Below are 22,565 nucleotides of genomic sequence, written 5' to 3' on the forward strand. Positions count from 1 at the left end.
TATATGTATCATGGAGGAGAATTACTGCCTATAGTGAGAGAAGGAAAAGTAGGTGTGCAGAGAGAGGTTGACTCATAATATTGGATGAGCACTAGAGAAAGTTCCAAAAATTATGGCTGTTGAGTTCTATCTATAGAGTTTCCTTCTACTCGGCCAGCCGCAGCTTTTATTTTTGGATTTCCACGACAGTGTTTCTTCTTTATCATTTCATGTGCATCCCATGTGTGTCTTCTGACATTAGGTGACCAAAACGTGAATCCATTCCTTTCAACCAAAAGAGTCGATAGTAAGTAAAAAAAAAAAAAAAAAAAAAAAAAAAAAAAAAAAGGTTGAACACTAACTTATTCAAGTTTTGTAATGGAAAAGAATGTTATTTAAATGCCTTAAAAAATTTATCCCAAGAAAGACTTTATATTGACATGAATATATTTTTAAGACTCCAGTTAGTAGCATTAATATTCTGTAATGTGGTGGGCCACAAACCTTGGTCCGTAAACCAGTTACATCAGAATTCACTGGGCATGTCTATAATATAGATTTGGGGGCTCCATCCCCAGAGACTGTATTCAGCCAGTCTAGGATAAGCCTGGAAATCCACAAATTGAAAATATTCCCCAGGCAATTTTAATGCACAATTGCATTTAGAAAAAAATTAGGACTTTAAGTTTAGAAGGCAAGATTCAGGTCTAGATAAGTAACCGCTTCTTTCATCTCTCCAAGTTTAGATTTCCTAATATTTAGTACAGATAACAATATTCTCTGCCAGGGTTGTGATGATTAGTGAGTTAATATACACAAAAAGTAAAGCAATTCTGGAATAGAAAATTAATTACCTGATTATGGGAATTTCTCTTAAAGGCATTAGTGCCTTTTCATACAGACTTGATGAACTCTTAGAATTCATCTCATGATACAGCCCCATTCCAAGGAATTCCCAGCCCATGGCATCATTATAAAAGTTTCCCATGCCAACAGGCTCATTTCAAGGATTTCCATGCCCACAGACCTATGTCAAGGAATTCTCATGCCAAAATTTTTCAAGGCATTAGTACCAATTTGGTTACTCATGTATGATCATTCTTTAATTGTAGACTTTTATTTTTTTGTTTGTTTTGTTTGAATGATCTCTGTTTTTTTCTTCAATAATACAAGCATTATTTTCAACTGTGTAGTTCTCTTTGTTAATGGAGATACAGGTTAATGATAGAAGAATGATTAAAAACAAAATTACATCCATAAAACGAAATGTGAAGCTGTTAGAAACACAAAATTTTGTACATGTAATTTAAATTAAAATATTGCATAAAGTATATATACAACATAATCCCCATGATGTAATAAATTACAGTGCACACATATAAACTTGTATATGCATATATGTATATATGGATTTCAAATGCTGGAAAAATGTATATGAAAATTTGACCTTGGATTCTATCGGGTTCACTTCTTATATTTCTGTATTTTCCCAATTTTCTACATTATGTATTATTTTACAAGTTAAAAAACAATTATTAAAATTATTTTTAAATTAAAAAAATAAATGAATATAGTAGAAGATATAAGTGGCTCAATGGTATCAGACCTCAACATGGAAGTATCTGTCATGACTACCTATGAAATTCAGGCACTAGCACTAGTGAGACTTTCAGCATGGCTTTGGAAACAAGGGGTCCTGGGGCTTCCCCAGGATGATGCAAAACTTATAGGTCATTCTATAATCAGTAGGCTCCAGTTACACAATTGTCCAGAACTCAGGCTGTAAACATAGTGAATACCAGTTTTTCCTAGTAGTGAGTTTAGTTTTACCTGACCCATAGTAAGTGAGAGTGACATAGCAATTTCCCAGAGTTGAGTCATATTAAATTATAAATTGGGGAACCCGTGTTTAGATGACTTCAGACTATTAGTAAACCAAATATGAGATTAATAAAAAATAAATAATTTGAACAAATAATAGGATACGGCAGAGATTTGTGAAATGTTTTTCAGTTGGCATTTTAGGGACATAATAAAGAAAGGGTGTCATACATTATAGCGTGAACATTGTTTCTATCACAAATTTCAGGATCTAAAGTTGCTATAAACAATAATGGCAAGAAAACCAAGTAAGAAGGTACTGGCTTTAGAGACAGAAGAGCCACATTTGAGTTCCAGTCATACCACTGAGAGTAGCTGACGGACTTTAAGACTGTGTAAATACCTCTCCCAACCTTACTTTTGCAAGCGAAAATTGAGATAATGCCACTGCCTACTTTACAAAGTACTCTGAGGATGAAGTAAACAACTGTGTGTAAAAACATTTTGTAAAGTAAAAAAAATCACACAAAGGCACACACCCACATGTGTAGGTTGGTTTTTTCCTATCCTTGCCACTTCCAATTCAGCTAATGACAATTTATTTGCAATTCCAGCACCTACACATCTTTCTGGTTGTTTGTTTAGGGGTGCCACAGAATCAAACAGATACCCTGAGATGTAAGATATTACAAAAATTATTTTTCTTTCCTAAAGCAAGGCTATTTAAGATCCTTAAAGAACAGAATCCACTTAAATCTATCAACATACTTCAACACTTTACCTCAGATCTTCAAGTCATTTGCTGCTGCCATACCCCAGACAATATTTCCAGTTGGAATGAATCAACACAACAGTCAAGGGGTTAAGACACCAGCTGAACATTTTCCTGCTGGAACTTCGATGTCAATGACCTCACTCATATTCTCTCTGGGCATGAGTTTAACACTTCAGGGGGTTGAAAAAGATTTATTTGTCTTGTCAAAAATAGAGACCCTGGATTGTGTGTGTATATGCACACGCATGCTAGCTCCATTTGCATCTTAGATTTTACCAAACTGAACTAGTAACTGACATCAAAAGCAAAGTAAGACTTTAATCTGTATATCTGAATACATTGCCTCAACATACATACACCTTCGGTGTATAATCTGCATTCTAACAATAATTACACTCATGATGCTCTTTGAAAAATAGTTATGTTTACCCAAATAACCAAATATATTATATTGTTCCAAGTCTTAGCCTAAATTAATCTGATTTTGCTCATCAAAACCAGGAGATTCTCAATGACTTGAAAAGACAGATAATGCAATTTTCCTCCCGATTTATAACACAATTGGCACTCTATTACAAGTACTAATTTTTAAAATGTGTTACTATCACAATATTTTAAAGTATACAATCCCTGGAAAAAGAAATATCCTATCCATCCAACATCAGAATTAGTGTTTCACATGTCCTGGGTGTAGGAGATGAGAAGGAAATTGCCAGAAAAAGAGAACACAAAATACATAAGTAACCAAAAACAAAACCTAAGTCCATCAAATCCATGTCAAAGAAATACACAATATTTTACATTGCTTCTCCTTTTCATCGATTCTTTTTGAGGCAGAGGAGTTTCCTGAAATGTTGTTGGAATTTAGAATTACTCAAGATGATTATAATTGAATGGCCAGAGGGAAATGCGGCCATTATGTCCTTTAGTACAAAGAAGCAATGACTTCCATAAGGAATACTGAATGTCATATTTGCCATGAAGGCAGCAAAATAAGAAATAAAGAAGCAAAAGAATGTTATCACTGTTTTTAACGCATTTATATGGGCTTCTGTGCTGGCATTTCTAACACCATGAAATCCATTTTGCATCCGATGAGTGTGCTTGTAGAGAGAAATGAATAACATAAAAGTGCACATCACAAATATGGCTAGAGGAAATAGTAATGCCAAGTTGACAAGAAGCACTTCATTAATTTGCCTTATCTTGGCTTCAGTCCTCTTCAGTGTGTCATTCTTGAGACCATCATCACTGTCCGTGTTTTGGGGGTAATCTGCCTCAACACACAGAGCTGCAGTGCTCATGGAGGCCAGAAAGCTTCCCAGAAGCAGCCAAAGCATTAACTTTGAGATCCTGAATTTCAGCCAAAGAAAATAGGACTGAGTGAAGCCTGATATCTTGAGGCAGTAAAATACAGAAAGGCAGGTGGCAAACCACAGACTGAGAGAGCTCAAAAACATCCAAAAGAACAACATTGCTGCACCATAAATTTTTACCCTATAAAAGAGTGGAAAGAACACAGAGAAAAAACCTTGTACCATTAACACCATCAGCAGACCAAATCTCGACATCCCTATACATATGAAAAGGAGTTGCATTGGTGTTAGCTTTCTGCTTTTGATCAATTCTTTACAGTTGATGATGATAAGAAATCCATTTACTGTAATCCCTGTGATAAATTCTGCTGACATAACGATAACATGAGGAATAGCTGACAAAGAGGAGACCATGTTTCCTACCACGAATCCTAGCTTTTTCCTCTGGATGGTGTTAAATACCTCTCCTCAGATGATCTTGCAGATAGGAACATACACGTAGTCCCGAGAAATCTGATCTTCTTCCAACTCCTGGATCATAAGTAGAATCTTGCAGTACACTTTTACCCTAAGGAAGAAAATCAAAGGGACTACTTTTTGAATCTGGTGCTCTTCAAAAGAAACCATGGGGATGCAAATTCAAAGATTTGAATGATGGTGAGGCCTTCCAATTACATCCTAGGGAAAATTGCCATATTGGCATTAATCAGTTCTCATTCTTACTCAACTTTGCCAAAAAATATGATTATAAATACATTTTATTTAGGTTACTCCTATTTCCTTTTTGTCTTTTGTTTTTTCCTGATGACAAATGATATATCCTCAGGATAGACAATTATTTTTTATTATTGCCACAAATATCCAACCTCAGATATGACTCTTTTCTCAGTACAGCTTTTTCCTAATAATAATTCTAAGACATTTCAAGAAATTTCCTCCTCTCCTCTCCCTACTCCTCCCACCCGACAAAGGTAATTTCTTTTCAGGACTTGAAAATCACTTCCTGGGATGAAGAATCCTTCATTCCTCTAAATGATCTCTCATATTTTTAAAGTTTTCTCTGTAGAATTCTGACCTGAGTTTCAGCAAACCACAGTGAGAGAAGTAGTGCTTAACTAGCATAACTAATTCTCATGTTTCCATCATCTAATGCTCAGCTGAAGAGCATCATTTCAAAAGGTTATTGCATTTCTTATTACAAAGACATGTTCACATAACCTTACTGAACTTTAGATACATCATATGTTAAATGTAAATAAAACATTATTACTTCATAAATAAAATATGGTGCTCAAACTGCTTGGCTCAGTGACGAGGTCATACTAAACACTCAACAAATGCTACCTACTATTAATACTATCAAATGTCTGTCTTCATACTGTGTTTACCCCGGCAAGAAAACAATGATTCTATTAAGAAATATTTTCAATAAGACAGTTGAAATAGTTTTAATAAGAAATAAGACTTATCTATATGCTGCCCACAAGAGACATACCTTAGGTGGAAGAACATACACAGACTGAAAGGAAAGGGATAGAAAAAGACATTTCATGCAAATAGAGCCAAAACAAAGCTGGAATGGCTGTACTTATATTAGACAACATAGACTTTAAAACAAAGACTGCAGTACGAGATAAAGAAGGGCTTTATATAATGGTAAAGAGTGAATCCAACAATAAGATATAACATTTGTAAATATTTATGCACCCAGCATAAGGACACTTAATATATAAAGCAAATGCTAGCAAACATAAAGGGAGAAATAGAAACACATTAATAGTACAGGACTTTAATACCCCGTTTACACCAATTGGATAGATCACCCAGACAGAAAATCAATAAGAAAACATTGGCCTTAAATGACATGTTAGGCCAGAGGGACTTAACAGGTATTTACAGAACATTCCATGCAAAAGCAACAGAATATAGATTTTTCTCAGTACACATGAAATATTTTCCAAGATAGATCATATGTTAGGTGACAAAACCTTCTTAATAAATTAAAGAGGATTGAAATCATATCAGCTTTTTTTCCAGCCACATGGTATAAAACTAGAAATTGATTACACGAAGCACATTAAAAAGTTTACAAATATGTGGAGATTAAACAACATGCTATTGAACAAGCACTGGGTAAAAGAAGAAATCAAAAGAGAAATTTAAAAAAGACCTTGAAACAAACAAAAATTTTTGAGATGCAGCAAAAACAGTTCTAAGGGAATTCATGGTGATAAGTGTCTATTTCAAGAAACAAGAAAATTCTCAAATAAACAATCTAACTTTACATCTCAAGAAGCTATAAAAGAATAAATAGAGCCCAAAGCTAGTAAAGGAAGGAAATAAAAAGATTAGAGAAGAAATCAATAAAATAAAGACTAGAAAGACAATAGAAAAGATCAATGTAACTAAGAAATAGTTCTTTGAAAAGATAAACAAAATCAACAAACTTTTAGCCAGACTGACTGAAATAAATAAAATCAGAAGTGAAAGAGGTGTTACATTAATGACAGAAATGCAAAAGATCATAAGAGTCTACTATGAACAATTATATGCCAATAAATTAGACAACCTAGAGGAAATGAATAAATTCCTAAAAACATACAACCTACCAACACTGAATCATGATGAAATAGAAAATTGGAACAGACTGATTACCAACAAGGAAATTGAATAGTAATCAAAAACCTCCTAACAAACAAAAGTCCAGGATGAGATGGCTTCATCAGTGAATTCCACCAGACATTCGAACTATAATTAATACCACTCCTTCTCAAACTGTTTTAAAAAAAATTTCTTTCAAAAAATAAAAGAGAGGGAATTCTTCCAAACTATTTTATGAGTCTAGACTGACACCAAAACCAGACAAAGGCACCATAAGAAAAGAAAATTACAGGCCAATATCTCTGTAAATAATTTGAAATCAGAGTCGGTTAAGTCTCTGACTCTTAGTATCAGCTCGGGTCTTGATCTCAGTTCGAGCCCCAATTTGGGCTTGAGGCATTACACTCCCCGACTTCAAATGATATTGTAAAACTATAGTAATTAAAACAGTACAGTATTGGCCTAAAAACAGACATATAGATCAAAAGAACAGAATAGAGAGCCCAAAATTAAACATATACGGTCAATTAATTTGCAACAAAGGAGTCAAGAATATATAATGTGGAGAGGACAGCCTCTTTAATAAATGGTGTTGGAAAGACTGGACAACCACATGCAGAAGAATAAAAGTGGACCACTTTCTTATGCCATACACAAAAATAAACTCAAAATGAATTAAAGATTTGAATGTAAAACCTGAAGCTGTAAAACTCCTAGAAGAAAACAAGCAGTTAGCTCCTTAACATGAGTCTCGACGATGATTTTTTGAATCTGACACCAAAAGCAAAGGCAACAAAGGCAAAAATAAACAAGTGGAAATACGTTAAACTAAAAAACTTCTGCACAGCAAATAAAACCATCAACAAATTGGAAAGGGAACCTACTGAATGGGAGAAAATAATTGCAAATCATATACCTGATAGGGGGCTTATATCTAAAATATATAAAGAACTCATACAACTCAACAACAAAACAACCACAAAAGTCCCCCCAAAACAAACAAAAAAACAATTTGATTTAAAAATGGGCCCCTGGGTGGTGCAGTCAGTTAAGAATCCTACTCTTGGTTTCAGCTCAGGTCATGATCTCAGGATTGTGAGATCAAGCCCCATGTTAGGCTCCATGCTGTGTATGGAGTCTGCTAAGGTTTCTCTCTCCCTCACCTTCTCCCCCTCCCTACACTCACATGTTCTCTCTCTCACCCTAAAATAAATAAATATTTAAATAAATAAATAAATGGCAGAAGAGGGGTTCCTGGGTGGTTCATTCCATTAAGTGTCTGACTCCTGATATCAGCTCAGGTCTTGATCTCAGTTCAAGCCCCAACTTGGGCTCCACACTGAGTGTGGAGCCTACTTTAAAAAAACAGACAGAAGATCTGAATAGACATTTTTCTAAAGAAAACATATAGATGGGCAACAGGTACATGAAAAGATGTTCAACATCATTAATTATCAGGGAAATGTAAATGAAAGCCACAATGGGATATCGCATGTGTTAGGATGGCTGTTATCTAAATGCCAAAAAATAACAAGTGCTGGCAAAGATGCGAAGCAAAGAGAACCTTTGCGTGCTGCTGGTAGAAATGTAAATTGGTACAACCACTGTGGAAAACAGTATGGCAGTTCCTCAAAAAATTAAAAGTAGAACTACCATATGATCCAGCAATTCCACTTCTGGGTATTTATCTGAAGAAAACAAAAACACTAACTCAAATTCACTGAAGCATTATTTATAAAAACCAAGATATAGAAACAACGTAAATGTCCATCAATGGATGAATGGATAAACAAATTGTGATACACACACACACACACACACACACACACATATACACACACACAGAAGAATATTATTCAGCAATAAAAAAGAATGAAAGAATGAAATCTTGTCATTTGCAAGAACATGAATGGACCTTGAGGGCATTTTGCTAAGTGAAATAAGCCAGACAGAAAAAGACAAATACTGTATGATCTCTTTTATGTGTAGAATCTTAAAAACAAAAAGCAAAAAAGCTAAAACAAAACAAACCAAGCTCATAGATACAGAGAACAGATCTGTGGTTGAAAGAGGCAAGAGGTAGTAAGTGGGAGAAATGCATGAATTATTTTTTTTAGTTTCAATAAGTTGAATAAATTTTTTAAAAGATAGTAAGAGTATTGAAAAGAAAAAAAAAGAAAAAAGCAAAGAACTGGATTTGCCACCTGTTGTCCACACCCTTTGATGTTTTTTAAAGCCTCCCAAAGTCACAGGTACAATGTACATCCACTAGCCCGTGAAGGTAAATGTCAGTGCCACCTCCAGAGCATTCCCCTGAGGGCTTCATCACCTTCTCCACCCATCTTCTACACTTCATAGCTATTCAAAATGAAGCAAGATTTGCCCCATCTCAATCTTTTCTAAAATGCTGGTTTTGTGACCTGTAGATCAATTTTGCCTTTGATTTCTGGACATACCATTGCCCTTGTCTATAAACCTTGATTTTGCCCAGGGAATGATATTTGCCTGCCCCATGGCCTCCAGGAATATATTCCTGATATTGGGTACAGGTGAAGAAGCTTCATCTCATTTCTAAACTGTAGACCAGTGTCATGATTGAGATGAGAGAAAGAAAATGGGATTTATACAGTTTACAGCTTTGTGTCCTAAATTACCTCTCTGAGACTGGATCATATGTATTGAATGATTACATTTAAAAGGATCTGATAACTGAGTTTTCAAATATTGTAGACCTCTACAGAATCTACTTCTTAGTTAAACTAGAAATTAAATCAATTATAGTCTTCCATTTTCCAAGAATTCTGTTTTAATTAATATTTTTTATAATTGTGTTTCACTGAATGAGGTTGTTGAATTAAAGATGCCTGAGAAAATGATGTACAATTTAGCATATACATAACCAGCCAATGGACATTTACATGACAAACTATTAATAGTGTAATGTTAGACTAAAAGTCTTGAAATGTATACTGCCTATTGGGGAAATTTTTTTTATTATGATAAATATTCATTGCTTTTTACCCATACTATTATAAGGCATTATGGAAAAGATATATGCATATACCTGAAACATATCCTATTCTAGTGCAGAAATAGGGAACTTTTTTGTATTTCAAGTATCTTCACCTTGGTAATCAGCATTTGGGGAGATAACAATCACATTATTTTCTTTATTTTCCATTATTTCTTTTCTACGGTCCTTTCAATTTTCTGTGGTAAACTTGAGTAATAAAACATGGAGCAAAATAAGGAAACTCTTGTTAGCCAAAAAAAAAAATTAACAAATTGATTGTAATAAAGATTAATTTCTTGTAATAAAGATTAATTATAATTATAACTATATTTTACAAAAAGTACTTCATTTTAAAAACTGCATATTTATAATAGCAACTTCAGAATGCATAAACGGTATGGATACATAAAATCTTAAGAAAATACAAAATCACACAAAACATTTTATAAAGTTATTTCGAATCTCATTTCTTAGACAAATGCATAATTTATAAGCTGGATTCTACTCCTGCTGAGTGTCCAAGTGCTTTCCCATTTTTTGCTGAGTTCATTTCAAACTATCTTGCATTTGTCACATTCATACAGGTGCAGCTCGTGGCATAGTCTGAGGGTTATATGACTCTGCTATGAGATTTGAATTTACCCAGAGCTTATGCCATTCTGAAATCCTGGAATCCAGCTCTCATTTGCTTCTCTAAATACATCACTAATTGAAGAGAAAGCTTGAATTTTCCAAGAACTATTCTAAAGGCATAATTGACGTTCAGCTACAATTTACCTGGTTAGTATTTGCATTTGTGATTTTCCTGTCATATGTGGACTGTTTTGCATTTGCCCTTATTGAATCCATTTTGGAAGAAAATTTTAGTGAGGAGCTCTTTCTCAGATCTTGGGGAAGTTCATGGTGAGTGAGAGAGTCTTGAAGTTAATAATTCATGGGGTTGTTTAGAGGTCTGGAAAAAGCAGTGGCCAAATGGAGAGAGATGATTTTCTAATTAAATAATCTTTGAAAATTCTACTTAAAAATAAATTTGCTATTACAGAGAAATAACAGTATCTATAATATATTAAATTATATTAGCAATACTTATAATTTATTAAACAAGTTTTAGTTTCCTGATCTCCCAGTCGATACATATTCTAAAGTCTCACATGAACCTTGGGAACTAGTATAGCTCCCATGGAGTTTTTTGTTTGTCTGTTTGTTTGCTTTGCTCTGCTTTGAACAATGTGGTAAGGGCTGCCTGATTCTAAGATGTTCATAAATGGCTTGAAAAATTAGAATGAACTTTAAATATCGACACTATGACCAGTTATTTTTCATGCACAGATATCAGCTAATTTGGTTCTCATTGATTATAACTGTATAAATGTCTGATTTTTTTTTAAACAAGCACATTGAATTACTAGTACTTTCTAGTGCTTAGGGTAGGTGCTTTATAGATCCCTAAGGAGATTGAAATTGTTTTCATTCTTTCAGCTGAAAATATTTTTGTTTACGATTTTTTCATTACCCTTGCTTTGATATTGAAATTATGCAGAGAATCGGCTCTAAAGATTGAATCCTTTATTGGTCCAACTTAATGCATTGAATTGGCTTATTTCTGTAATACAACAACTACAACGACAGCAATACTCAAAATGTTTTTTGGCCTTCTGTAAAGAAATGATGCAAAATTTCATTTATAATCTGTCTTGTCATTACATGGTCATAGGAGGTGAAAGAACTCTTAAGTGTTTAAAACCATGTTTATGCGTGTACCTTGTTCACACACCGGCAACATTTGGGCCACTGTCTCCTTGCCGAGACCAGATTCCAATCACTAGAGAAACAATGTTTTAAAGTTCATGCAATATGTCTTCATGTATGTTCAATGTAGTTTGTTTATTTTTATGTTGTGTTGATTTCAGTATTCTCATAGGTGATATGAACTTTGAGCTTGGAGACAAGTTTTCTTTTTAAAGATTTTGTTTCTTTATTTGACACACAGAGAGAGAGACAGAGAGAGCACAAGCAGGGGGAGCAATAGACAGAGGGAGAGGGAGAAGCAGGCTCTCTGCAGAGTAGGGGGAGCCCAATGTGGGACTCGATTCCAGGACCCCGGGATCGTGACCTGAGCCGAAGGCAGTCGCTTAACCAACTGAGCCACCCAGGTGCCCATGGAGACAAATTTTTAAATATATTCTCTGAGTTCCCTCCACAAGTTTCTAGGACACTAAGTATCAGGCGAGTGAAGGAGAATCGCAATAAGGTGAACTTCAGACTCATGATCCAAGCTGCCAAAGTTATTTCCATATGTGTTATATGGCATTCACGGGCTTATTCTCTGAAAAAAACGTAGACATCAAATTTAAGTAATGGAAATTAAGTAAATTTTCTAATTGTACTCAGAGTTGACAATAAATGTATCAGTTGCTTTGCAATAATATTAGCAAGTATTTATTTTATTCTAGGCATTGTTCTACATATTTACTATTGTTTAATTCTTACTGAAAAACTATGGAATTCCCTCATTTGATGAACACAGTGAAGTTCCAAAACTGAAGCTTCAGAATAGTGTAAATAAGGATTTGAATACAGGTGTTCTCTCTCTGTCTGGAGACCATGTTGCTGAGCAAAGCACTACATATATTCTGATTGGAATAGTGTGTTTCACCAAAATTATTAAAGAATACATGTAAAATCAACTGGAGAATCACAGTTTAATAGCCGCAATTCTTTCAATATATACATTAATGGGAAGATATTGAATATAATCCACTTTTTTAGGAGCACATTCGTGAAGTGATGAAGCTGTGGAGACTGTATTATTAGCATATCTGACTGTGTCTGGATGCCATGGAACTGAGATGGCAAACAGCAAACAGAACCTAATAATAAATATTCAATAAATATTGTTATTGATTTGTGTGTGTGTGGGAGGGGAAGTGAGACACAACTCAGTTCACTGGAAAGCTATAGAACTCCTAGGATTCATAAAAACCTATCACTAGTGGGATGCCTGGGTGGCTCAGTTGGTTAAGCGTCTACCTTCTGCTCAGGTCATGATTCTGAGGTCCTGGGGTCAAGTCCCACCTCTGGCTCCTTGCTCAGTAGGGACCTGCCTCTCCCTCTCCCTGTTGCTCCCCATGCTTGTGCGTGCTCTCTCTCTCTCTCTGACAAATAAATAAATAAAATCCTAAAAAAACCTGAAAAATCTTATTGGTAGAAGAAAGAAATCAGATCCCACCACAACCATGCCCATTTTATAGAGGAAGACATTTTGGAATCCTCTAGATTAGGTGACTTTTTCAGGGTTAAATGACTAAAAAATAAGCAGAATTTATGTAGGTCATTTCAATTTCTGGGCTTACATTTCCTCTTGGGCAAAACAAGTGTATAGAAAAAAAAAAAAGAATGGCTACAATTTTGATTTTGTCAACATTTTCAGACTCATCTTTCTGCCAAAACCTTGAAGCAGTTGAGTTGCCTTTGCCTGAGCTATGGCCCATCTAGGACAGATAAAGAATAGTATTTCATGATCCACTGACTACTCTATTGGGTTAAAGTCCTGCTTGTGAGCCAACTCTTCTCCACTCCCCCCACTCAAGCTGATACTCTAATGCTTATTGTACTTCTGCTTTGAAAGCCTTCCCCTGTGTAAATTATAATTCATGTCTTAGATTATCAGTGGATGAGGAGATAGAGAAGAGTTTAGTTTCTCAAAGAGACCACATAATTAAGGAATTCATTGCCTTCTTACCATATCACTAAAATTTAACTTTTATATTCCATGGGACATTTTAAACAAGCAGGAAATTAAGGATGCAATACTTTTGAAAGTTGCATAAAAATGCAAAATGTAAACTAGTCGTTATGAACTGGCTGGATATGACAAATATGCATCTAAGATAGTAGAACAAAGATAAAGTTGGGGGAGGGACATTTTCATTTTTTTTCATTGCAATTGAGTAAATGTTAAATAACGTAATAGAAGCAGACAGAAGAAGAAAATTTTAGTCCAAGAGTCAGAGACAAGTATTTAGAATGGGTCCCTAATAGAAGTAAAACATGCATTCTATTATTTCTCTGTCCTGAAATGGACTGCAGCCCACTTTTAGATGTCTAACATTCCATAGTAACTTGCACACCAGAAAAGTAGCCAACAGCACAAAATATAGTGATAGCATAAATGTACCCCCCCAAATTGAGACTTTATAAAATAGTTTATGAGAGAAGAGGTAAATGGAGCAAAATTAAGTGGTGCATTTTCTACCCAAATACTGAGTGCTAAAAGTTCACTTAACTTATAAAAATTTTCTGGTATTTGTAGAAGAAAGAATTATCTCTACAGTAGAGATAGGAGGAAACTGTAGTTTTGAGATGTAAGATAATTTACCTAAATTTAACCAGACAATCCATGACAAAAGGAAAAATAAATTTTGATCTCCATATACACAAACAGATATTTTTCAGGTACACTAAGCCACTTTTTCTCCATAGTTGAGCGTTTCATAATTGAACTATAAAAAAGTATACAACTCCAAATCATGGTTTAGAACACATAATAACAACCCCCCAAATCCTGAAGTCTGCTATTTTTTAGTGCATTTTGAAGACCAAATTGTTTCAATAAATTTGAATAAACAGTGTTTAGATATTTTGATATGATCTGTCCCTTCTTCAGCACTCTTATTTTCCACATCCATTCCAAATTCGAAGCGACCGTATTCCAACATAAGACTCTAATGTATCTTTTTATTTCCAGAAGCACTCTGGACTCAAAATGAAAAGAGAGCAATTTGTTGGAGAATGATACATTTGTTACTATTTTCCTGATCTTTTCAAAGATAAATTATTAAAAGGAAAGATTTGTAGCAGCTATAAACCAACCAGCAATAAGTTAAAACTCCAGTGGCACCATTTATCTTCTCTAGCTTTAGTATAATCCTTTGGGCTGTCCACAATACGAGATGGATTTCTGTCCTTTTTTTTCCCCCACGTCCTTTGTTTCTGATAGATTTTAGAAAGTTAATCAAACAAGATTTTTCCTTGTCTGAGATCTAGCTGATGTTACCTTGAGACAACATTTGTAGAAAATAAAAACCTCCATGCCCAATTTTGGTGACATTGACATTTCAGAACTGATGTATTCAAGTAGCGATATATGGACCTTTCAGAAGTTCATAGGAAGCAATTCATCCACAAGTGGAGAAAAAGTAGTACACCCTTCCTTGATTTACATATGATGTGGTCAGGTAGGCCTTCCGTGCTAATTCAGAAGAAGAAAACTAGATTATGTGCACAGCAGTGTGTGCAAATTGAGTTTTTTCTCAAAAGGTATCCACAAAAAAATGTCAACACTTCGAGGAGACACATTTCTTCTGAATCTGAAATACCAAGCTGGTATATTTATGACTGTGACATCTAAAAACTAGTGAAGAAAGGAGAATTTTTTTCTTTTCCAAGATTACATGCAGAGTACATTTTGCGTGTGTGTGCAGCAATATGTGTACTTACTACCGTCCTGCTGGTCCTCCCTCTCAGAAATAGAATATGGATTCTAGGAAATAGGTTAACTCGGGTTGCTTTTAAATTTTGATCACTGGATTTTTGGAATGGAATTTTTTACTTGGTTAGATGTGTGTTGCTTATTTTAAATGTGTGTATTCTAATTCTCTTAACATTTTGCAATCATTCGTAATGAGTAAAAGAAATGTGGAAAATTCTGGAGAGACTATTTTTAATGTGTTTATGCAATTGGAGTTCTGTCTCCAAGAGAAAAAGAGTATATATTCATTGACTGTAAACCTTGAAAATAAACATATCCATGACTATTGTTCAAATCACTCAATAGTTATCAGTGATCAACCAAATAAATATGACTAAAATTATGAAGTAATCCTATTATCTCTAGGAGGTTTAAAAATATATGTTAAAAAGATAACTCAATATAACTATGGATTTTATTACACGGATTCCTCTACAAAAGGGAAAACAAAATCGTTTTTGTTATCATTTTTTATTCATAATGTTATTGGTTATTGGTTTTTAAAATTTCATCCCTGTGGTCACAACATAGCTTTACAAAGGTCTAAATCCAATGATCACATTTTGAATTATGGTTAGCACCACATTAGCTTGGGAAATAAGCATCTAAACCTGGTGATATCCTTTATGCAGGTCAGCGGATGAACCGCTATCAGCTTGTCCGCCGGCCTTCTGGAGTCTCAATCACTTTCTTTCTACTCTGCTCTGTCTCCTGAATGATCACTAGCATTGACAAATCATTTATGAATAAGTCTCCGTATTTTGGCCTTGGTTCAGGGAGCTTTTTTGTTTGTTATTGTTTTTTTTTCTTTTTCTAGCTGATAGTATTCTAAATGAAAACCAAAATTTTCAGTCAAGGCTAGTCATAATTCTAAAAATGTAAGCGCTTTTTTGGTTAAAAAAAATTTTTTTTTCGAATATGGATTAGTGGTTAATCTAGGTCTAGAATCACAACTGCATAAACTTTCAATAATCTTAATCGTTTTTCTTTTGAAAAGAATGGAGTTGCTATAATCATTCTACATACACTTACTGTAAAAGGAATTCCGTGTGGCTGAGAGGTGGGTGGGGGAGGGGTAAAATGGGTGAAAGGGATTAGAAGTACACTCGCGGTGAGGAGCACTGAGAAATGTTTAGAATTGTTGAGTCACTATATTATACGCCCTAAACTAACTCAACACTGTATGCTAATTATACTTAAAAACTAAAAAAATAATAAAAATAACAGAATAAAATAAAAACAAAAATAATTTAAAAGGGGTTCCGGTTGCACGGGTAACACATCAACTAACCACTCATTGATGCAGCAGCTTATTTCTGTTCCCATTATATTGTGGGCACTTTACCTTATTGCAAAATAATTTTCCAAAACATAACCTCTAATAGGTAAATATATTTCAGAATCATAGAGTAATTAATTATTCTTAATTTGTTAGATGTTTATATTTTTCCCAATTTTTGACTAATATTAAATAGAACATCTTTGTATGCAGGTGTTTGATTTTATTTCTGATTATCTACTTAGGTTGGGATAGAGGAGTATATCAAAGTATGTGACAATTTTTAAGTTCATGACCTATATTGACATTGTTTTCAGGAAACTGTAGAAGTTTACATCGCATTAGGAAAATGATTGTTTCTGCTTACTGTACATCTATCAGCATTTTGTGTTTCTTCTAAAGATGTTTTTTAATTTGAGAGTGAAGTGGTTTTTGATTTTTATTTGCATTTTTAGCATAAGTGTGGTTGAGCTTTTTTTGATATATGTATTATCCACCTAAGTTTTCTCTTCTGTAATTCGTCTATTTATATCCATTGCCTGTTGTTGTTACTTTAAGTGACTTCCTTTCATCTGTATGCTTTAAACAGTTCCTTAATTAGAAAGTCAAACTTAGGGGCGCCTGGGTGGCACAGCGGTTAAGCGCCTGCCTTCGGCTCAGGGCGTGATCCCGGCGTTCCGGGATCGAGCCCCACATCAGGCTCCTCCGCTGAGAGCCTGCTTCTTCCTCTCCCACTCCGCCTGCTTGTGTTCCCTCTCTCGCTGGCTGTCTCTATCTCTGTCAAATAAATAAATAAAATCTTTAAAAAAAAAAAAAAAAAAAAAAGAAAGTCAAACTTAATTCTATATTTGTATCTGTAAGTCATTACATACTTATTTGACAGAAGATGAACTTGTTGTACTATTCGTAAAAGCAGTTCTGATAGGAACTCTTTAATTTAGCTATTAAGCTTTGCTTTTTAATCTGTTACCATACCTTTAAATACACCATCACAGATGGAGGTCAGAGTACACTGGAAATCTAGTGACTATGAGAGAAACACTTGAGATTTAAGTTATTTTAAAGCTGTAATTTTTTTTATTTAGAATTAATTCAGAAAATGAGTGACATGAATAAAACCACCTAAGGATACTATTACTAGCACAGAAGAACTTAGTAGACCCAGTGGACTATTCTGTTGTTCATAAGCAAAAGGATTTTGTCTATTTTGTCTCAAATCCTGGCTATTCTAATTTAATTTTTAAAAATGGAGATTTCAATAAAATACATATTTTTACTTTCCTAAGAAAAAGTATATTATATATAAAATTATATACACATATTTATATTCACATAAATATATATTACAAATGTGTAATATATTACATATTTATTACAGCTCTCTCTATACATTGTATATATTACAACCCCTACACCGAACTGATCGGAAGGCAAATATATCCCTAAGGGGGAAAAATGACAAAGGTGTTTTACATATTTAGGAATAGCAAGCAAAGCAAAACATAACGAAATAATATGAATGACAGTTCCCTAATTGAAGACAATAGGGAAATTAAAATGCAACACAGCATTTTTTATTTCTAAAATGAATTTCTAAAGATAATATCTTAAAAGATGAAATCTTGCCTGTATATATTGGTGGTTTCTCAATTGCCCGTATTAACAAGTTAAATATAAATGGACACCAATTAATGTGCTGAAAGGAGGTGAAAAGCAAATTATAATGGTTTTTTAGTAACTGTAACAGACAGAGCGATGGAATGTTAAGTTGCAAGAACAAGGTGGACTATGTACTTATGCAGGCTCTAGCAAATGACACACACACAGCACAGAAAAAGAAGTTTATTTCTTATTCACTTCAGGACTCCTTTTTATTTACTTTGAACAGAAATTACAGTTCTTGTTACACAATTATCTAGAACTGAAAAATAATATATAGTCTTAGATTTTAGTAATTTTCAAAAATACTGAGATAGTGATTCTGTATACTTCATTTAAGTGTTTTCTGGGATACATGACTGGTTTGCTGGGAAAGAAGAGGAGAATCTATCTTGAATGAAATAAACAATGCTATACTCAAAATCAACTTATAAATATGAAAATTCAGCTGGATACAGACACTCAAACACTCCAATGACTTTCTTGATTCTAGTTCTTCACTTTCTACATTCTAGCTGACAATAATGTCAGTTAGGTATTGAGACTTTGCGGGTCACACACTGTTTTAAGAATCTGATGAATACTCTGAACCACCTTCCTTTAAAAATATCACACCCCCCAAAAAATTATGGATATAATTTCAGAGGTTTCAGAGTCTGACTTTGATTGACTAATTACAGCCAGATTAAGATCCTCATCTCGAGAAAAACAAAAGACATATATTAGGAGGTCATAATAGTTAACTTTTAAAATAACTGGGTTTAATATTATGGGCATAGTGATAGAGAAATCTTTGGTCATATATTGTGGGATTTATCTTTATAAAAATTACAACAAATAAAGTTCAATGAAAATTTAAGTCAAAATCAGTAGTAGATCAATCCAAAACTCCTTTGGCCAGAAGCATATTGCTTATTTTCAAGTTTAATTTTAATTTTAAATGAGTTCATAACACTCGTTAATTTAGTGTTAGTTGAATGTCATGTGGTTATAGCATTTTCTGTATTAGAAAAAAAAATTTTTTACTTTAAAAAGGCATCAGCTGTGAATACCAAGACTGGTTTTTATGGAATACTTTTTCAAATCAATTTTTCTGCGTGAAATCATCCAGACACAAGTATGTCCACTATTTGATTATAAAAAACAGCATGTTGGTGTCATATAATGTTGGTTCAGAACATTTATCTTATTCAACAAGCAGTGTGGCGTGGCTGTTTTATTGCTCCCCCAGTTCAAGTGATATTCTGTTTTTTCTAGTTAACTGGCACATTATTGATCTATTGAGATGAATTGTCGCTGAAGCAAAAATCAGAATGCTTATTTTTCATCTTTGCTCATAAGAATTCTCTTTTCAGTTTTCTGGTATGTTTTATTTGCAAAAAGATTCTAATTACAATAACTTCTGGAATACAGACAGAAAGATAAAAATACACATTTTCTTAGCACTTAAAAATCTTTTTTTGGTCATAAGCCATCATCAAAATACAGATATTTTTACAATTAATTATTATATGGTTCTTCTTTCATAACTGAAATATGAATGTCATTTTAAACTTTATCATTAGTAAGTGGGTTATAAGATAACTAAATCTGTGATGTAATAAAAGAGATTGCTACTTTTTAAGTCTCAAAATAATACTTGAAATTGCTAGGGTGCCTGGGTGGTTCAGTTGGTTAAGCATCTACCTTCGGCTCAGGCCATGATCCTGGGGGTCCTGGGCTCCAGCTCTGCTCGGTGGGGAGTCTGCTTCTCCCTCTCCCCCCTGCTCATGCTCTCTCTCTCTCTCTCAAATAAATAAATAAAATATTTTAAAAAAAGAAATTGCCTAAATGACAAATTTTGAACATAAAATCATGTACTATGGTTTTTAATCCCACTTATCTGATCTCCATTTTGTTGTAGAGGTAGTTTGTATATACAGAATGGCACATATTTACATGGAGGGACGGACTGTAGTTCCTGCTGTGTCTGCTTATACATTAAATTATTGTACTGTAGGTAAATGCAGGTTTTGTTCTATGTAAATACATGAGATGACAAATCTTTTTACTAATCCATATTTACATGTATTATCTAGATTTTTACTGGTGACAGTGAATCTAGCTAATAGCCGTAGTCTTTATGGAAATGTATATTAAAAACACCATATAAACATGGGGAAACATTATGTAGGTGAGTTAACTATTTGTTATTACTATTCTTTGCCACCTTAATATAAACATATAATCGTAATTAAATTCATTATTAGACTTACTAGTGCTCTACACCGAAATACTGGAATAGCCTTTGGTATGAAAAGAGATCTACTTAGCTGAGCAAATGTTCATGAAACCATGTGGATGCTTTGTGCCACGCAGCTCTGTCTATGTCTTTGAGGAGTTATCAACTGTGGGTGAGAGAAATTTTAGGAGACTCGCTTTTGGTAAAACAAAGCACAACTCTGCAGTCAGAGTTGGATTTACCAGGAGACCACTGAAGCGGCTGCAAGCTTCAGGGCTTCATGCTATGACTGGCCCTTTACTTCCAGGGCCTCACAAGGGACCTGTAGCAGTGGGAATAAACATATGCTTTTGTAACATTTGCAAAAGTCAAGTATTTTATCTGAAAGCAGTGAAGACTGTTATCTCTTTGTCTTCTTTATATTTTCTTCAGTGTAAATGGGGTTGGGATGATTGAAGAAAGTTTTGAGGGGCGCCTGGGTGGCTCAGTTGGTTAAGCATCTGACTCTTGGTTTCAGCTCAGGTCCTGAGCTGGCTCCCTGCTCAGCGGGGAGTCTGCTCACCCTCTCCCACTGCCCCTCCCCTACACGTGCTCTCCTACTCTCTCTCTCTAAAGTAAAAATGAATAAATCTTTAAAGAAAAAAAAGGAAGAACGTTTTGAGATTAGTCTAAAAGGAAGTTAGTTGGGGATACATTGCAACTGAGTTGAAAAGAGCACATAGTTAATGTGGCTCCCCATCTCTTACACAGATAGTTAACGTCATTTCCTGGTTGTCTCTGGGTGGGAACGGCTTTCTGTCATCCATCATGCCAATTAGGATGGTGTCATGGCGCAAGGATGTTAGCACCTGAGTCAGAGGCATAGTACTCTATAAATATGTCCAACAGCATCTGACACTAGAAGAGAGATGGAGAAAAAAATTGGTCTTGAAATAGACATACTCAAGTGCTTGTCTGTGGAAATGTGTCCAAACTGTACAGTTTATAAATGAAGGAAACAGCTCTTGCAAAACGTTACTCGAAAGCACTAGTGATGAGCTGTGAATCTAAAAGAAATTTTTCTAGGGGCTCTTGGGTGGCTCAGTCAGTCAGTTAAGCATCTACCTTCAGCTCAGGTCATGATCCCAGGGTCCTGGGATGGAGCCCAGCATCCGGCTCCCTGCTCAGTGTGGAGCCTGCTTCTCTTTCTCCCCCCTGCTCGCCCTCTCTCTCACAATCTCTCTCTCTCTCTCCCTTTCTCTCACAAATCTATCAACTACGCTAGAAGATTGGATTATCTTCCCATTCTCCATAGAAAATGTCATAACATTGTTTCATGTGAGGAGGCATTCAAAGAGTGTACAGCTAAAAAATGTAGGAAAAAGTATTGTAGAAGTGTATGAGGCAGTTATTAATAAAAATATGCATTTTATTTGCATTTTGTGATGTTTATGGTATTTTCCAGGTTTATTAAAAAAGATTTTATTTATTTGAGAAAGAGAGAGAGAACAGGGGAAGAGGCAGAGGGAGAGAGAAAGGGAGAAGCAGGCTCTCCACTGAGCAGGGAGCCCCATGCCAGACTTGATCCCAGGACCCTGAGACCATGACCCAAGACGAAGTCAGATGTTTAACCAACTGAGCCACCCAGGCACCTCTGCCCACTTTTAAAAATATGTAATATGTTGTGATTTTTCTCTTTCTAAAAAATATTCATTTTGTATGCATAAATTTGTATTCTTTTTTATAAGGAGGGCCCAGATTATCCAAACTTTAGGCCTCATAAAACCTGGTTCTACCCCTTACATGAGAAAGTCATAAAGAACTCTAGACCGAGAATCTTAGGTAACAAAGAAGCGGTCCAGTGACCTTTTTCTTTTTCTTTCTCGTTTTTTTTTTCAGTGACCTTTTTCTTATGGATTTCTATCTTGATTCCTGATGCTGCCACTACAATTAGACTTCAGGAAAATAGATTTCTTTTTTTGTTTTGAAATTCTGTGCCCTGTCTCCACTCCATCCAAGGAAGAAATTTTGCATCAAAATTGTTACAGTGAGTCACCTTTGTATGGTAAGATTATGCACAGTTTTGAAAATACATATTCTTTTTTTTCCTCTTTTTTGAAGTTTTTTGTTTTAATTCCAGTATAGTTAACACTCAGTATTATATTAGTTGCAGGTGTACAATTTAGTGACTCAACAATTCCATGCATTACTCAGTGCTCGTCATGATACCTGTACTCTCAATACCCTTTACCTGTTTCACCCATCCCCACACCCTCTGCTAACCATCAGTCTGTTCTCTATTGTTGAGTCTGTTTCTTGGTTTCTCTCTCTCTCTCTCTTTTTAAAAATACTATTCTTTTGACCTTGCTTATATTTATTTTCTACATTGTAA

At 34.6% G+C, this 22,565-nt stretch overlaps 1 protein-coding gene across 1 annotated transcript; it reads right to left on the minus strand.

Moving 5' to 3' along the window:
* Positions 1 to 3,390: 3,390 nt before the first annotated feature.
* Positions 3,391 to 4,305, minus strand: LOC103658824 (taste receptor type 2 member 9-like). Its single transcript, XM_008686340.1, has one exon. It carries the CDS (start codon positions 4,303 to 4,305, stop codon positions 3,391 to 3,393), a length of 915 nt encoding a protein of 304 aa, XP_008684562.1.
* Between the last annotated feature and the right edge of the window lie 18,260 nt (positions 4,306 to 22,565).

The sequence above is a fragment of the Ursus maritimus genome, unplaced genomic scaffold, assembly GCF_017311325.1.
Source record: "Ursus maritimus isolate PB19 unplaced genomic scaffold, ASM1731132v1 scaffold_3, whole genome shotgun sequence".
In the NCBI taxonomy this organism is placed as follows: Eukaryota; Metazoa; Chordata; class Mammalia; order Carnivora; family Ursidae; genus Ursus; species Ursus maritimus.